Source organism: Danio aesculapii, chromosome 23 (genome assembly GCF_903798145.1).
Source record: "Danio aesculapii chromosome 23, fDanAes4.1, whole genome shotgun sequence".
Taxonomy (NCBI): Eukaryota; Metazoa; Chordata; class Actinopteri; order Cypriniformes; family Danionidae; genus Danio; species Danio aesculapii.
In genome coordinates, this window is record NC_079457.1 from 21,466,007 (window position 1) to 21,484,331 (window position 18,325).

The following is an 18,325-nucleotide window of genomic DNA, read 5'->3' on the forward strand; positions in this document are numbered from 1 at the left end:
TTAGAAAAATGTTTTGTAAACACTTGCTGATTTCAAACCGTTTGCATTCACACTGAAGTGAATTCATGTATTCATACTGGGGTGGTCAAATGTATGTTTAAGTTATCTTTTATTTGAAATTTTCTTATTATTTAAGATACAGATTTAAGAACAAACAATTTCTTTAACTATCTTCAGGGTGATTATGCATTAATTAGGGGGGTCAGACCAAAACCCCTCCCAAAACCCCTCTGTAACTTGCGCTCTGGTAAACACTCAAAAACACAAGTTTATGAAAACAACAATGTAATGCAGGTAGATGGTAAAGTATGTGTCTAGGGAGGTGTAGATTAAAGGTAAGCATGAACAAACAGTGACGAAGTATCTTATTGTTGCTTGAATGTTTGCTGAGGCTTCATTGGCAGAGTGTGGATTTCACACTTCACATTACAACCAAAAACAGAGACACAACTTACATACACACAGCAAATTCTACATACACATCAGCTTTGAATCGATGACGGCACATCATCACTTGCTTACAGGTACTCAGGGTTCCCACGTATCTTGAAAGTACTTAAATTTCAGACATACTGTATGAATTCAAGGCCTGGAAAGTACTTATAAACAAACGTAGATGCTTGAAAGCGCTTGAATTAAAAGTTTATGTTGTTATTTCAACAATTGTACTGTGCTGCTTTTAAAAACTGAAGGAAAAAACAATGAAGTTCTTCATTTAAATCTTATACAAGAACTATGACAAACAATACATGTTATCAATATATGAGAAGTCGCATTCAAATCTCAACACTATTGAATTCAACTAATTGTGTTAAAATTCTTTGAACATACAGTATCTGTTTGAAACAGTCTACATTTTTGAAAATGACATATTTACATCATCGTTACTATGATATTTTAATGCAAAATTAAGTGTAAGTGAAATGTTAGGTACAGGAAGAACTTTCATGGCACTAGATATCCTCGATTTGAAAATGATAAGTGATTTAAAAAGTCTTTGAATTTAGTGTCCATGAAAGAGTAGGAACCTGCTGTTTACTCGCACCCACTCGGAAAGAACCTGCAGTTGAAGTCAGAATTATTAGCCCCCCTGTTTATTTTTTCCCGAATTTCTGTTCAACGGCGAGAAGATTTTTTTCAACACATTTTTACACATAATAGTTTTATTAACCTGTTTCTAATAACTGATTTATTTTATCTTTGCCATGATGACAGTAAATAATATTTTACTAGATATTTTTCAAGACACTTCTATACAGCTTAAAGTGACATTTAAAGGCTTAACTAGGTTAATTTGGTTAACTAGGCAGGTTAGGGTAATTAGGCAAGTTATTGTATAATGATGGTTTGTTCTTTTGACTATTATATATATATATATATATATATATATATATATATATATATATATATATATATATATATATATATATATAGCTTAAAGGGGCTAATAATTTTGACCTTAAATTGGTGTTTAAAATTTTTTTAACTGCTTTTATTCTAGACGAAATAAAACAAATAAGACTCTCCAGAAGAAAAAATATTATCAGACATACTGTGAAAATTTCCTTGCTCTGTTAAGCATAATTTGGGAAATATTTAAAAAAGAAAAAAAAAAACAAAGGGGTTTAATAATTCTGACTTCAACTGTATATAAACTTATGTTTTAATATAGGTTTTTAATATACGTGATATATATAAAATTGTCTGTTTTGCTATATATGTACACACTATATATGTATATGTATGTATGTGTGTGTGTGTATGGATGTATGTATATGTGTGTGTGTGTGTGTGTGTGTGTGTGTGTGTGTGTGTGCATATATGCACATATATGTTCACCTATATGTTTAACAATATATTAGTAAAGTTATTAAAATCCGTAACTGCCAGACAACATAAATAAAAGCCCCAAAATGTAGAAATTTACAGTTTTTTTATTTACTTAAGCACAATTAAATAGTACAAGAAAAAAATATAGTACGAGAACAAAAATAAGACAAAAAAATTAACAATCAAATAAAAAAACTACAAACCATTTTGTTAGACATTTCCTTCTTTTCCAGTATCTTCAAATCAAGAAAGAATTGACCTTGTAAATGTTTCAGGAAAACGTGTAGACATCATAGCTTTCCATCTCCTCTCACTTTGGAGATATTACCAATAAACTTACCAATTTGAAGCGTTTGCACATACATACCTTTTTTTTTGCAGTTTTTTTAGTTAGTTCTTAGTTATTGTCTTGATAATAGAAAATATGAGCTAAGCATCATTTATGACAGTTGCCAAAGTGAGATATGAGCTATATAGAAGACATACCTTGTACTGTATGTACATACAGGCTTATATGTTGATATAGAGAAGCAGTACAGGAGACCTATATGGCCTGTATATGCACATATATGCACCTCAATTTTGCTTATATGTGGCATATAAACACACACACACACACACACACATTATATATATATATATATATATATATATATATATATATATATATATATATATATATATATATATATATATATATAATCATATATGTGCATATATACTCATATAGGTTATTTCCATGGGGGCAAGTTGACAGCACCAAATATAATAGAGCATTTTGGGCAGTTTTAGCAAATATCGGTGATCATTTAGAAAATGTTGCCGTAAAACATTTGTCATGTACACAGCCTAGAGTACAAGTACTAATCAAGATATCATGTTTTGTGCTTTTTAGTATTCCAAAAAGGTGGATGATCGTTTTGGAGGTTATGTGGCTTGTACCCTCCTCGTCTTCTGCTTCATCGTTTTTATACAAATCACCATATTTCCACAGTAAGTGATCTTCAAGTGTTTTTATAAGGACTTTAACAATGCAGCGGTTTCTGTGAAAGCCTTGCTAATATTTACAAGGACGTTTTTAATTTCAGTCAGAATAAAATCCTACTGATGGATGAATTTGAACATGGTGTTTAACATGAATCCTAAATTAAGTCATTGGGTTGAAGCTTCACACATCCACACATAGTATTAAAGGGATAGTACACCCAAAAAATGAACACTTCCTTTTAATTTGCCCTCAGGTCATCAAATGTAAGTGACTTTTTGGTCTCACTTTATTTTGATGGTTTGTTTGTTGAATTTAAGTTACATGTCAACTAATTAGATGAGTAGACTGTTAAGTTGAGGTTAAGGTTAGTGTAAGTTGACATGTACATGCAAAGTTTCTTCTCTGTTAAAGGAGCAGAATCAACAGATTTTAAGCAGACAGTCTACTAATACTTGAATGGACCATCAAAATAAAGTGTGACCGACTTTTTTCTCAAGTAGAAGATTTTTAGCTGAGTCTGTGATGCTTGAGGATCATATAATGGCAGTCAATGGTTTCCTGTTTTTTAGATTCAAATTTAACACATACAGACAAGTCCAAATCAATACCCATGGCTCCTGGCTACACACACTGATGTCTTGTGAAACTAAATAATCGGCCTCTATTAAAAATTGAACATTATTACAATATCATTAGGTTTAATCCAAAGCCTGGACAAACTGTTCCTCTCGAGGTCGCACTCAGTCGCAAGTTCATTTGTCAAGATGGAGTCATGCCTGCGAGCGTAATTTATAGCAGTTGCCAGATCTTCACAGGTAAGAACCATTTTGGCAAAAACATGCATCCTCGCCCTCTCGTCACCTCACACCTGAGGTGTTTGCCTAGGTACAATATGTATTAAAATATCCCAAAAACATTAAACATTGTTATATATTTTGCTGACTTATGTATTTACAATATCTTAAATATCTCAAAGAATGTTCAAATTCTGAGAAAAAAAGCTATTTTAAGTAGTGAGATGGACACACACACACAGTATCCTGTTTGGTTTTACGGAAAACAGGGAAACTCCAAACATGCTATAATGTGTGTTGTGTTTTATTAGAATGCACAGAGCAGCATTAGAACAGAACCCACTGGCTTTCAGTCTCACTCCGCTTTATACTACCCTGAATATAAGGTTTAAATGCTTGAGTCCTAAATATTAAATACTTGAGAAATCCATGAACATGAGTCTAGTAGCTAGGATGTAATGAAGACAACAACTCCCATCATTCCACAGTGTGTCCACAGCGTCCTCTAGTGGCGAAAATTACACATTGCGTCTTTACAACGAATAATATTGTAAATAATGCTCAGTTTCTTGCACAGAGCGATCATTTCACTTCATAAGCCACAGTGATTGGTTTGGACTTGTCTGGAGGTGTGTTTTTAATCTCAAAAATGGGTGACATTGACCTGTTTTATACGAATCACAAAGGACCACATATTCATCTAAAATCTAATTTAAAAAATGGTCACCTACATCTTCAATGGCCTTCAAGGCTGAGTAATTTAACTGTAAATTGTCATTTTTATAAACTATTCCTTTAATATAGAGTTTACTGCTGTTTCAGGATACTAACATACTAGCAAATCCCCCTGCTTCTTGTCTTTGTTATATTTATCTGTTAATATTTAACATTTATCGCTTTTGGGAGACAAGGGGCTTATAAAATGCACTGCTTGGATTTATCTAGCGGTTAAAATATCCCGTCTCACGAACAAAGCATGTCTGTGGATGAAAGTGAGAAGCAACATTTTCCTACACAACTTCACAGACAGCGAAAGAAGCTTAAAGTGATGCAAGAGTAAATGTTGATGCCCTTATGTTTTGTTGTTTAAAAACACTTGTATATTGCCTCAGTTTAATTACATTTCATGAATGGTCCCTATGACTATGCCTGTTCAAATAAATAAACCGTTTATCATTGTGGTTAAGAATTTTTTATGGGAAGGTAAAAGACCAAGGATTAGGATTAATAAATTATTTCTACCTAAAATAGGGGGGGTAGCATTACCAAATGTAGAACTTTATAGAACAGCATTTGAAATGACAAAATTTGCAAAGCATTGGGGGATTTGGATAGAGAACTAGACTGGGTGTTGAACTAGACATAGTGTTGATTTCATACTGATTACTTTATCAAACAATATTTGTTTTCAACATGCACTCAATGCATTTAAACGTACACACTTTAAGCTTTCTGTAGATATATGTCTCATGTCAGTGTGTTTTGTTTTCGATGACTTTGAGTGCATTTTGGTGACACGTTTCTAAAAACAGAGAGAGATAAGAAAGAATGCCAACACTGTTTATTTTCCTTAATTTGCAAAAGCACACACTTTTGTTGTTATTGTGAGTGGACACCTAGCAGATTTGATTAATGTATTGATCTTATCTGTACGATCAAAACTGAAAGTGTAATTTAAGTTTTTTACGGCGTTATCAGGAAAAGACGCCTTAAACCGCGTATACTTTAATAGAAAGACAACTTACCTCCCCCTTCTGAACATTAGAGGCTCTCTTACAATTTACAGATGAGAACGTAAAAAATCAGTTTAACCCAATATTGCTTCTTTCTAAAGAGGTTTAGAAAATTGCTCATAAGAATTGCCAAATCTCTCACTTTAATATGGAATAACCACTTTGTTAAAATTGGAAAAAAAAAGCCCCTGTTTTGGGGACCTTGGTTTAGAAGTGGCATGTGCATGATTTAATCAGTGATGGTAAACACATGTCTTATGACCATTTAAAAAAGAAGTTTAAATTAAAAGGACAAGATAATTTTTTGAATATTTACAAATCAGACACTGTTTTGAAAGTGCCCCATGGCACAGAATGGGAATATGTTGGAAAAGTTTTACAAACTCCCAAAACAGCTTCAAAAAGTATCTACAATTTACAAATTTAGTTCAAAGATTGATGATAAAAACTGAAAATTTAAGACTGATTTGGCAAATAGATATTAGTAATGAAATAGATAAAGAGACCTAGAATAGAATTCTTCCTATAATGGAAAATATGTAAAAGAAGCAAGAGGTAAATTTAGACAGTATAGGATACTTTGTAGGTATTACTACACTTCAGTTCGACTTTTAGAATGGGATGTTTGGACAATAATAAATGCTGGAAATGGGAACCAGAGATTTCTTCACATACTTCCATGCTTCATGGCAGTGTAAGTTTATGTCAAAAACAGGATATGTCTTTTAGGTGATAAAACTGAGGTTCCACATATTATGAATAATGAGTTCTCCCATATAACTGTTATAACTACAGCAGCACATATAATACTGAGGTTTTAGAAAGACATTTAATGCTCTACACTTAAATTATGGATGGAATTCATGATTGAGAATGTGTCATATGAAAATATGTTACCCAAAATGAATGGTGATCATAAGGAAGGGGATATATGGGAGAATTTCATTTCTTCGCTTAAATTATGAATGTGTTTACCATGTTGTGCTCTCTAGTATTATCTTAATTCCTTTTTTTATTGTTTTCCTGAAAATCTAAATTTGATAACAATTTTTTCTAAATTGTGTAGAAATTTGTATGCATTTTGTATTTTTGTATGGTACTGTATGTTATATTAAGAATAAACCAATAAAAACTTGAAGAGTTTAGATGCAAGAACCTCTAAATGCAGCCTGTAATTTTGATCTAAAAATTTTCTCAGGTTGTTTTGTGTAGTTTCAGTAATTTTATCCTTAGTGCAAAGAATAGCTTATTTTCATTTCCTTTAAAGTAAAATAACTGGACATAAACACAGGAGACTTAGAAAAATGCTAATTTTAGAGGCAAATTTCAGACAGCACTTGAAATGCACTCAGATGCACATCAGTTTTTGCATCTGAACTCTTCAGTCGCCATTGGACATGCACAAAACATTTCAGTTTAATTTTTTTTATTAGATGTCCTATTGATTTGATTACAGAGGTTTTAAACCACCGTGTAGAATGCAAATAACATTTTAATTGCATTTGGCTAATTTATTTATAATTTATTTTTCTAATTCTGAATTTCAGTTTTCAGCAGCGTTTCTCAGAAATCCCTTACTGCATCTTCAATGTTGAGATGTACTGTATATTTGCATTGTGTTTAAATGATGTTGTTGGTTTTGTCTTGCAGTACACCATTAATGCTGGGCTTGTTCATCACCATCTTTATTATTCTCGCCCATGTGCTCTTTATATGTGCCATTTACTCCTGCGTTAAGGTCAGTCACTTGATTGTTCACATTTTTGCGTGTGTAATCTTTTGCTAAATTACAGATTTAAGTTAATTTATGATTAATGGGCTTTGTACGTTTTTTAAATTATTATTGTAAGCCCCATTCACACTAAGGTTGATGATAATAGAGATGATTTATATAATTAGCACATGTCCACTGTATAATGACAGTATATAGTAAATATAACAGCAATGGTTATAAAGACGAACAGTATTGTTGGTGTCATTCTACTGAAAGATAAAACATTGACAGGCATTTGCAGTTATTTGAAGCAAATATAGTTGGTGTTGTAGTTGTCATTAATTTTAGTTCTTTGTGTGAACAGAATTTACTTTTATCATGTTTTTTTCTCTTATTGACTTTGTTAACTTTGTCTTTTTAGCTCTTCCCAGTTACCTTGCAGACAGTGTCAAAAAGGATTGTTCAGTCTCGTATTAACAGCACGCTGGTCGGAGTCTTCACAATTCTGCTTCTCTTCATCTCTGCCTTCGTTAATATGGTAAGAATGTGATCTGAAGCTGCTGCTGTGTCAATGAAATCCTTTGTTGAGGTTTTTTTCTGTTTTTCAGTGTAATTTAATACTAGTATTAGCACTCGCTTCCTCATCAACACTCATTCAATAGGCCTTCTTTTAATTATAGATTCTGCCCAATTTCATATGGATTTCTGGCTTTGCAGATTTAGATTAAGGAGTATATTCCAGTTTTTCTTGAGTGCTTTGATGCCGCCATCAACTGAAACTCCACATTTTCAAACAGTTAACACACAGGCGTAAACAGCGGCACTCATGGTCAAAATGACACATTTTGCTTGCAAAATGCTCTAATTGTGTCAAAACATTTAAAATTTGCAACAAATTTTGCCTTCAAACAACACAGCTTGCAAACAAGTATATGAGCTCTTTTAATAAATCATTACACAATGAACGACAAAATACAGAACTCAATGTGAATCAGTGCACCTTTGCTTGTCATTGTAGCCTATTGCCAGTGACGTTTGCTGTCTTTCTATATAGGCTGTCAAATCTGCCTTTTTGCATTGGATCCATAATAAGAAATGCTGATTAAAATTTTGTTGAATAAATTTTTTCAAACTGTGAGTGAAAACTGAAATACTGTAAAAACAAAACAAAAAGAACCCAATGAAATACTCAAAATTTTAGAGGAAACACACGTAAACCAAAATACAATCAAATCTATCAGATAAGAAGACATAGCCACTATTGATCTCCTCCATCCATGCTGGCAAAGAACATCACAGACCTGCCAGCACCTATTTTTTAGAAGGTTTCAGACTGATTGCTAATTGAAGATTTGTGTGAAAGACTGTCAAACCAGTGCTTCAGTGATTTCATCCTGATCTTGATAGTTTCTAATAGTTAGGAATAGATGGTTTCTGTTTGGTAACCATAGCTAAAACAAAGTTTGGACTGCTTGAATAACATCTGGGTTAGCTGTTTTGCAAAATGGTGGGGAAAATGTGTCAACCCAATGAGAAAGGGTTTACACATTTGCAAGACATGTCTTCTGCTCTGCTGGGATAGTGATAATGAAAATTAAGTGGATCCTAGTTTCTTTAACCAGGTCAAAGCAAATAGGAAAAACTGTAAATAAATCCCAATATGCTCTTTATTTTTTTATACCAGTAAAAATCTGTGATATTATGAACTATTTTTATTATATTATATATATGTATGTGTTATAATACATTAATATATATTTTTTAATATTATGTTTGTATTTGTTTTGAAACATAGGTTAAAATATTAGAATTATTACTGTTATAAAAGTTGTACTGTTAGTCAAATAATTACTTTTTTAATAGTAATGAAATGCAGATTGATTAATTGTTTAAAGTTATTGTTCACATATAAAACATTTCTGGGAATAAAAAAATTTGTAGGATTATTAAATATGATTAAAAAAATTAAATGCATAATTGACAAATACAAAAATTATTAAATTTGCCATAAATTGCTTAAGATGAGGGGCGATGCAGTGGCATAGTAGGTAGTGCTGTCGCCTCACAGCAAGAAGGTCGCTGGTTCGAGCCTCGGCTTGGTCAGTTGGCGTTTTTGTGTGGAGTTTGCATGTTCTCCCTGCGTTCGCGTGGGTTTCTTCCGGGTGCTTCGGTTTCCGCCACAATCCAAAGACATGTGGTACAGGTGAATTGGGTAGGCCAAATTGTCTGTAGTGTATGAGTGTGAGTAAGTGTGTATGGATGTTTCCCAGAGATGGGTTGCAGCTGGAAGGGCATGCGCTGCGTAAAACATGTGCTGGATAAGTTGGCGGTTCATTCTGCTGTGGCGACCCTGGATTAATAAAGGGACGAAGCCGAAAAGAAAATAAATGAATGAATGAATGTTTAAGATGATTTTTTTTTTCCTGATTTATGATTTGGAAGTCCTGAAATGTTTTACTAAAGCAAATATAAAATACTTATTAAATCTGTATGACAGATATAACATATTACACACTTTTCCAATTGTGTTTTGACCTTCTAATTTCTGTGTTTTCAGTTTACCTGTGACCGGACGGATCTGCTAGCATGTGTGGCCGGACATCTGAATATTTCTGAATCCATCACACTGTGTCTGCTGTATAACCTGAGCGGACTGGCAGAGGATCCTTTCTTCCTGTGTCTCGATCAGCCTTCAGCCTGTCCTTTACCCGAGGTCAGTGTCTGTATACATACAGTATATTATACAATACACTGCATATATGCTCACACTTCTTCCTACTCTATTCAGATACTGTTTTACTCTACAAATCTGAATTGAGAAAAATCGTAATATTATAGTAGTAATAGTATATAATACATTTAACAGTATATAATTTCATAATAGCCATTTTTGACCCCTGTTAGTCATATCACACATTATTCATAACAGTCTCTGGACACCAAGACATCAATATTTTATTAATTTGTGACAGCTGAATCATTGTCTGACCCTCTGAGATTAGGCATGGATATAAACATAACCTTCAATAGTATTATATCACACTGTGATCATATATTAGCAGCAAGGTGAATAACAGTGCTATAAATAAATGGTGTTACTAACAGAGATACTTTTTTCAGTAATGAGTAATCAAATTAATTACTGTTTCCCCCATTACAATGTTATGATGATTGGTGTGTCTGTGAATGTGGTACAATTGAGAACGTGATGATTGGCTTAGATAGAGTCCATTTCCAATCATTGTCAATCAGAGGCAAAGTTGTGTGGGTGTTCACAGTAAAAACGATGGCAAATCCAACAAGTTCAAAGGTAGCTTTTGCAAACTGGAAATATAAGCACTACTTTTCTCACATTAAGGTGAAAGGAAAGAATGTTTATGTTAATCTTTATAGTATGTTGAATTTGATTGTTGTCTCTCATATTGTCCCACAACAACATTAAAAAAGTGTAGATTAGTGTACAATTTATCTTATAGTCATTTGACAAATCATTTTTTTTTTAAGTCACGCAAAAGTTACTTTCCCTGGTAATTAGTTACTTATTTATATCAGTTACTAACTCAGATACTGCTTGTGAGAAGTAACTAGTAACTATAACTAATTACATGCCCAACACTGTATATTAGTGGTATTTTTGTTGTTTGCTTTTGCTAATAGAGCGTTTAGAAACTGACACTTAACAAGTACATAACTTAAAGGTGTGTAGTTTAAACAAAAATCCACTTGTTCCAGAAGTTTCTGTTTAACACAAAATAATGTTATCAATAATATTGGTAACCTGAAACCATTGACATTCATAGGAAAGGAAAAAATATATATATTAGAAGTTGATAGCTACCGTTTTTTTTTTTTTTTTAAATATCTCCTTTGTGTTCAACTGAAAAATTAAACTCTTGAAGGTTTGAAACCAGTTGAGTTTTCATTATTGAGTAAACCATTTAAAATGAATACTACTTTTATTAAGTGTACTCATTTTTAATCTCCTAGAGTTAAAGAGTTTTATCATCGATGAATCCATTCAGACCTCTGTGGCTGGTGCTAACAATTTTAGCTTAGCTTAGCATAAGTCATTGAATTAGATTAGAACATTAGCGTCATACTGAAAACTGAAGAAAAAAAAAACTAAAATATGAGATAATTTTCCTTTTTAAAGCTTGACTCTCCTGTACTAATACAGATGGAAAATAAAAAGTTTTCAAGGCTCACATGGATAGTCGCATTCCAGCATAAGTATCAAGGAACTTTGCTGCATACCATGGCTACAATAGGAGCAATGATATTACTCAGCGCTGTTACCTAGCTGGGAACTGTTTTCAGGTAATGCGTAATCTCATTTGCGCCTGCTGCAGCCACAATTCAGATTTTTTGAGTGAGATGCTAATGGTCTAATCCGATTACATTTTTTATGCTAAGCTAAGCTAAAAGTGCACTCGCCAGACCTGGAGATTGGTTGAATGGGTTAAAAAAATTGTTAAACTTGAACTCTAGCAGACTTGTAAAATGAGCCTATTTTGGAAAAAGTGGAGTGTTCCTTTTATGCACTAACACAGATTGATTTGTATTTGATGCTGGTATGATGGCATGTTGTATGATGGTGTTGGTGTGTTCTAGTATTTCACATACAGTGTGCTGCTGACTCTGCTGTGCTGCTCCGTGTTCCTGCACATCAGCAGTATAGGCAAGCTGGTGCTTATGCTCTTCATCCAGATCTGCTTCCTGCTGCTAATCGAGTGGCCTCTAGTCAGTCTGCTGGACAACGCTGACCTACTGGACACCGTCGATGCACTGTGAGTCTATTTACAGCCAAGTATATAAAGCCATGTTCAAAAGCTGGCTGCTGACTTGACCAAAGATTACTTTTTTATGCATCCGTTATTAACTGCAGTCAAACTATTACCGCTTTTTCACTACTGGGCCAAATGGTTCTGTTTGCTTAACCATTCCATTCCCTTTGATTCATGCTGATCTGGTCCACTCAGCAAGGATATTTTTTCATTTTTCCACAGTGGTGCTGATAACGGAACTCTTTGGAATCTAAATGCAAATGCACTAGTAGTTGTCTTGGTAATGCAAGTGCAATGTAAAGAGCATGATGGTCAGAATTGACTGGTTTTGGACTTTTGGATGGGTTGTCTTTATAGTTATCATGCAGTTATCATGCTTGGTGTGAATGTGCCTTTTTGGCTGGATAGTAGAAAAGCGGCTTTGATAATATTGTAACTGTTGTTTTTAAGGCTGCAAGATTGGAAAAAAATTGACATTGGGATATTTTGTTTTTCTGTGATATATCTGCAATATGATTTCACCAGATGACCCTATTTTGGAAGAAATGTTATAATAATTTAACAAAAAATGTATTGATTGTAATAATTTGTAGGGTAGTGCATCTGCATAAAATATACTAAATGAATTAAAGCACAGATGAAAACAACAGAACAAACATTAAAAAAATGACTGAAGTATAGTAAAGTATAGAAAACTGTTAAAGTATAGAAATTTAATATGTAAAAAAACACTGCATAATCTTTACTTTATTAAATAATTAATCACAATTTATCTTTAAGGCAGTAAACTGTATAATTTCTTGTGCTCAAATGGTTTAAATTCACTTAGTCGCATGCCTTTCATATTGTTAGATTGGAGTAAAACTTTGTAATGACTCCACAAATCACGTTCTGAACTGTGTTTTCTGGTTAATTATAATCATAACTCAACATTGCAGATCCTGTGATGTGACTATTGCAGATTCACACATTGCAATATCAATACTGAAATGATATATTGTGCAGCCTTAGTTGTTTTAATGATGTGCTAGTAGATATTATCGACTGTGTCACTTGCTTTGCAAAAAAACAAACCAAAAATCTTTTGAGAGCATTCATTTCATGTTCACTTGTATAATGTTTTTTCTCAATAATTAGCCCTCTAAAGCAGCTTTACAAAATTTGCAACAAAAAACAGACAAATTTTCAGGTGTTTAGTAAGCACTGCATGATGAAACCTATTTGAATGCCATTGGAATGGGGATTTGAGTTCTGAAAGCAAAAATATACAAAAATAAATGTAGTTTTTTATATTTACAAGGTATGCAAGTTCACACAAACAAGGATGCCATTTTCCCAAATATTAGCATGATCACACATGTGATTTATTTTATTAAATAGTCATGCAACAAACAAGTTGTTATTGAGTGGTACATTATAGACTCAATATTTTATAGATTGAAACATCATCAAACATTTTAAAAATGTCCATAATTATTTGTAGTATTATTCATATTTTTAGTTTACAGTAAAATTAGGTGCTTAGTGGTTAGCACGGTTGCCTCACAGCAAAAAGTTTGGTGGTTTAAGTCCCGGCTGGGCCATTCAGCATTTCTGTGTGGAGTTTGCATGTTCTCTCTGTGTTTGCGTGGGTTTCCTCCGGGTGCTCTGATTTCCCCCACAGTCCAAAGACATGCGCTATATGTAAATTGAATGAACTAAATTGGCTGTAGTGTGTGAGTGCATGTGTGAATATGAGAGTGTATGGATGTTTCCCAGTACTGGGTTGCAGCTGGAAGGGTATCCGCTGTGTAAAACATATGCTAAAATAGTTGGTGGTTCATTTTGGTGGTTCATTCCGACTCATGATAATCAGGCACTAAGCCGAAGGAAAATGAATGATTGAATGAGTAACATTCAAGGTGAAAAGGTGAAAAAGTTTCACCCATTTAAATGGCAAAATGACTAAAATTCTAATTAATGAAGATGCAGTCATGTATATAGATACAAATGAAATGCAAATAGATTGTGTAAAAGAACTTGGGGTTATGTAATTAATTTTTGTCACATTGTGGCTTATTCTCAGTTGGTTATGCTGGTCACTAATGATAATATGTCTGTTTGTACACAGGTACGCTTTCAATGAAACAAATTATTGGTGAGTCCATGTCATGCTTTCTAGTTCCATGTTTGTTACAGTTACATTCCAAAGACTAAAGGTGTAGGAATCTATAATAGAAATACATTTAAGCACAGATTCGTTTCCAGTTTTTCAATGCAGTCTTTGCATGCAGTACAGTAGTCCATCCAAAATGAAAATGACATCAATATTTACTCACCTTCAAGTGGTCTCAAACCTTTATGAGATTATTATTGTTTATTATTAATGGAACACAATGGATCTTTTTTTTCAAATAGGTAAAGATATCCATATTAGAAAAAATGTCATGGAATTTATCAGTTACAGGCTACAGTTGTCCAACATTTTTCAAAATATCATCTTTTGTGTTCAACAGAAGAAAGAAACTTAATCAGGTTTAAAACAAGTGTAGGGTGAGTAAATATTGATATTGTAATATATTGATATTGAGAAATATATTTAACATATTTAAACTATTGAAATATTAAACTACTTTAAAAAAATCCATGAAACCTGCAAAATAAACAATGACTAAACAAGCACCCTTGTCATGTGTGCGGTTCTTTTTTTCCTCACAGCCAGGAAACGGTGACTAAAGTGTCTCTGAGGGTGTCGATTCCTGTCATCCTCACTGTATTTGTCCTGGCTCTCTATCTGCATGCACAGCAGGTCGAATCCACAGCACGCCTCGACTTCCTCTGGAAACTTCAGGTGTGTTTCTGCTCATCTCACTCCGATATTGTTCAGTCAGCCATCCAGCTGTTGAATCCTGAGTGCAGTCTGATCACATGACAGTAACAACAATGGAGAATTGAATATGTCCTGTTGATTACATCACAACAAAAAAACAAACAAACAAGATTTTTACAAATAAGTAAAAATGGATTTATCTGAGGGGGTTTCAAATAAACTTTCCATACTTTTGTAGTTTGACCCTCCTGTTGAATTATGGGTCAAATGACCATCTTAACAGCAGAAGAAAATATATAAATGGTTTTTCATTCATTCATTCATTCACTCATTTTTTTCATCTTATTTGCTTTATTAATCAGGGGTCGCCACAGCTGAATGAACTGCCAACTTATCTAGCATATGTTTCATGCAGCGAATGCCTTTCCAGCTGCAACCCAACACTGGGAAACACCCATACACTTCACACACATACTCTACGACCAATTTAGCTAATTCGATTCACCTACAGTATACCACATGTCTTTGGACTTGTGGGGAAAACTGGAGCACCAGAGGAAACCTACGTGAACACTGGGAGAACATACAAACTCCACATAGAAATGCCAACAGACCCAGCCAGGGCCAGAGCCAGTGACCTTCTTGTTGCGAGATGATCGTGTTACAAACTGGGCCACCGTGACACCCTATATGTTTTTTCATTTTCAGATTTTCATGAAGCCGGTACACATTTAGGGGAGAACAGTTATCTTAACCAGTTTTACACCACAAAAACTACAGGCACAGTTCAACACATAAACTCACCTGACACACACACACACACAATAAAAGACTCCATTTTTATTAATTCACATTTTTACAAATTAATTATTCGGTTCACAATAAAATAAAAAAAAACGGGATTCATAAAAATAAATAAATAAGCTATATTGTTTTTTTGTTTTTTTTTTTAAATAAACTCTCCATACTTTTTTAATTTAACCCTTTTGCTGTTAAAAATGACCCTTGGACATTTTAAAAGCAAAAAAAAACATTGCTTTTTTTTACTTATTAAACCCAACATTATTAAAAAAATGAACCTTTTTCTATGTTCATCTTTTCATGAAGGCTGTACACATTTAGTGTAGAACGGTTGTCTTAGGGGATAAAATTATTTTTACACCACAAAGACTACAGGAATAACTATGCACACACACACATAATAAAAATCTGCTCCTTTAACTTTTATGAATACTTGTCTTCCTAAAAAGTGAAGGGACCTTTAGATTCAGAAAATATAAACCACTACTTTAGTCAAATACTTTGCTGCTTTGTTTTATTGAAAATAGTTCGGCTGGTCATTTTTGACTCGTAGGACAAATGGAATACAGTGGTCCCTTGTTAATCGTGGGAGTTACGTTCTAAAAATAATCCGCACAAGGTGAAATCAGCAAAGTAATCAGTTTTACTTTTACAATTATTACACAGTTGAAGTCACAGCCGACAGCCGCATAACTTCTACCTTTAGCATGTCCAGAAGTCCAACTTTTTGTGCGATGGTAAGCATCTTCCTCCGTCTTTTGGGTGCTACCGCAGGTGCCTTTGACAGTGCTGAATGTTTCGTCAACATTGTGAGGAGAAAAGTTTCAAACATACAGTAGAGCACTACAGAGTCACACTGATAGCATGGAAGATTTATGTAAATTTGGCAAGCTGAGCACATTCTGTATTGTACAGGAGACATGGCATAGAGGAGATTGTCTATAGCCAATCAGCCAATCATTTTGGCGTACTGTATAGTATGGAAGCATGCGGTTTCGGACGCAGCCTATGTCTACTTACTTTTAACTTTGGCCCCCTTTTGTTGAAGAATGTTGTTGAATGTTTAAAAATCAAAAACAAATGAGATGCAAAGACAACAAACGTCTGTCAAAAAACATGATAATGATAACAAAAAAGCCTCAGAGAGTGAATTAAAAAAGTAACCTGTAAAGAAATATTACAAATCTGCTGTTGTTTTTCACCAGGCCACCGAAGAAAAAGAGGAGATGGAGGAGCTGCAGGCCTACAACCGTCGTCTTCTTCACAACATCCTGCCCAAAGATGTGGCGGCTCACTTCCTCGCCAGAGAGCGCCGAAATGATGAGCTTTACTATCAGTCCTGCGAATGTGTGGCCGTTATGTTTGCATCCATCAGCAACTTCTCTGAGTTTTACACTGAGCTCGAGGCCAACAATGAGGGTGTTGAATGCCTGAGACTGCTAAATGAGATCATCGCTGACTTCGATGAGGTGAGAAGATTTGCTACTAGCATGTGAAAGTGTGAGTTTGATTTGACCGTAGACTTGAACTTTATAGCTTTGTCAGGGTTGCCAGGTTTGTGCAAACAAAACTAGGCCAATGGCCAAAAAAACTAGCTGAATAACATCAAAACTCAAAATATTCCACATTATGTTGTTTTTTTTTTTTTAAATAATTATATATTAGTAATTGTAAAGATTTTGGGCTCCAGTTAAAGGTTTAGTATGTAGGATTGACACCTAGTGGTTGAACTAGACATTGCAGTCCAAATTCCAAATATTGGAAATGTTTTTCACTTGGACCGAAATCGCCTACTACTACGTAGTAGGTACTGCATTTGAATTTAAACGTACTACTCAGCCGTTAGAAAAGTATGCTCTATACAGTTTGAATGCGAGTAGTAAGAATGCAACTTGGGCGTACTACATCCACTATTTTGCCATCATCACCTGACCTACCCGCATCAATTGTGTCATTTCACTCCCATTCATGAATTCTCTCGAAGTGCATCATGGCATAGCATCCATCTGATGCGCTCTTCAGAATCTGGTCCCTCTGACAATGACTGATTCCACGTAGGTTGCCAGATTGATGACACAAACGACTGATAATCGAACCTTACACTGTAAGCTGCTCAGTTAATGTTTAGGTTTGTAATAATTGTATTATTTGTTAATTAAAAACCACCTTATGTAGATTTTTATAACTCTGAAATTGCGTCTAATGACGGAGGCTGCTACTGTGCTCCAGAGGTCTCAATTTTCCTGTTCATTTCATGCTGCATAATTCTATTGGTCACACTTTACAATAAGGTTCATTAGTTAATGTTGATTAATGCATTTACTAACATGAACAAACGATGAACAATACATTTACTACAGTATTTGTTCATGTTAGTTAACGTTAGTTAATGAAAATACAGTTGTTCATTGTTAGTTCATGTTAACTCACTGTGCATTACCTAATGTTAACAAGCATGGACTTGGATGTTAATAAAGCATTAGTAAATGTTTAATTATGATTAATAAATGCTGTACAAGTGTTGTTTATGATTAGTTCATGTTAGGAAATGCATTAACTAATGAACCTTATTGTAAAGTTTTACCATTCTATTTGTAAGTGTTGTTGTACTTCTTTCACTAATCCAAATATAATTAGTGCTTGAACTACAAATGAGACAAACTTTGTGATACAGGACTTAAAATTCATTGATAAATGTCTTAAAAATGTAATTAAAAGTCTTACATATTACTTGATGCAGAAATCCTGCAGAAACAATGCTTATAGTATTTCATAGTAATTGAAAAACATTAGGCAAGTACCCATATCAAAATCTACCTCCTAAATCTTCTTCCACTGACATTCTAAAATGTGCAGCTGATGCAGACTTTCC

General features: G+C 33.8%; 1 protein-coding gene across 1 annotated transcript in view; it reads left to right on the forward strand.

The window, feature by feature from the left end:
- adcy6b (adenylate cyclase 6b) overlaps window positions 1–18,325 on the forward strand; it is a 64,838-nt gene that overhangs the window by 40,109 nt on the left and 6,404 nt on the right. Inside the window, exons 13-20 of the mRNA XM_056449609.1 lie at window positions 2,726–2,823; window positions 6,996–7,083; window positions 7,481–7,597; window positions 9,617–9,772; window positions 11,671–11,846; window positions 13,954–13,980; window positions 14,541–14,673; window positions 16,659–16,922. Coding sequence (XP_056305584.1) covers window positions 2,726–2,823; window positions 6,996–7,083; window positions 7,481–7,597; window positions 9,617–9,772; window positions 11,671–11,846; window positions 13,954–13,980; window positions 14,541–14,673; window positions 16,659–16,922 — 1,059 coding nt within the window. The remainder of the gene's footprint in view (window positions 1–2,725; window positions 2,824–6,995; window positions 7,084–7,480; window positions 7,598–9,616; window positions 9,773–11,670; window positions 11,847–13,953; window positions 13,981–14,540; window positions 14,674–16,658; window positions 16,923–18,325) is intronic.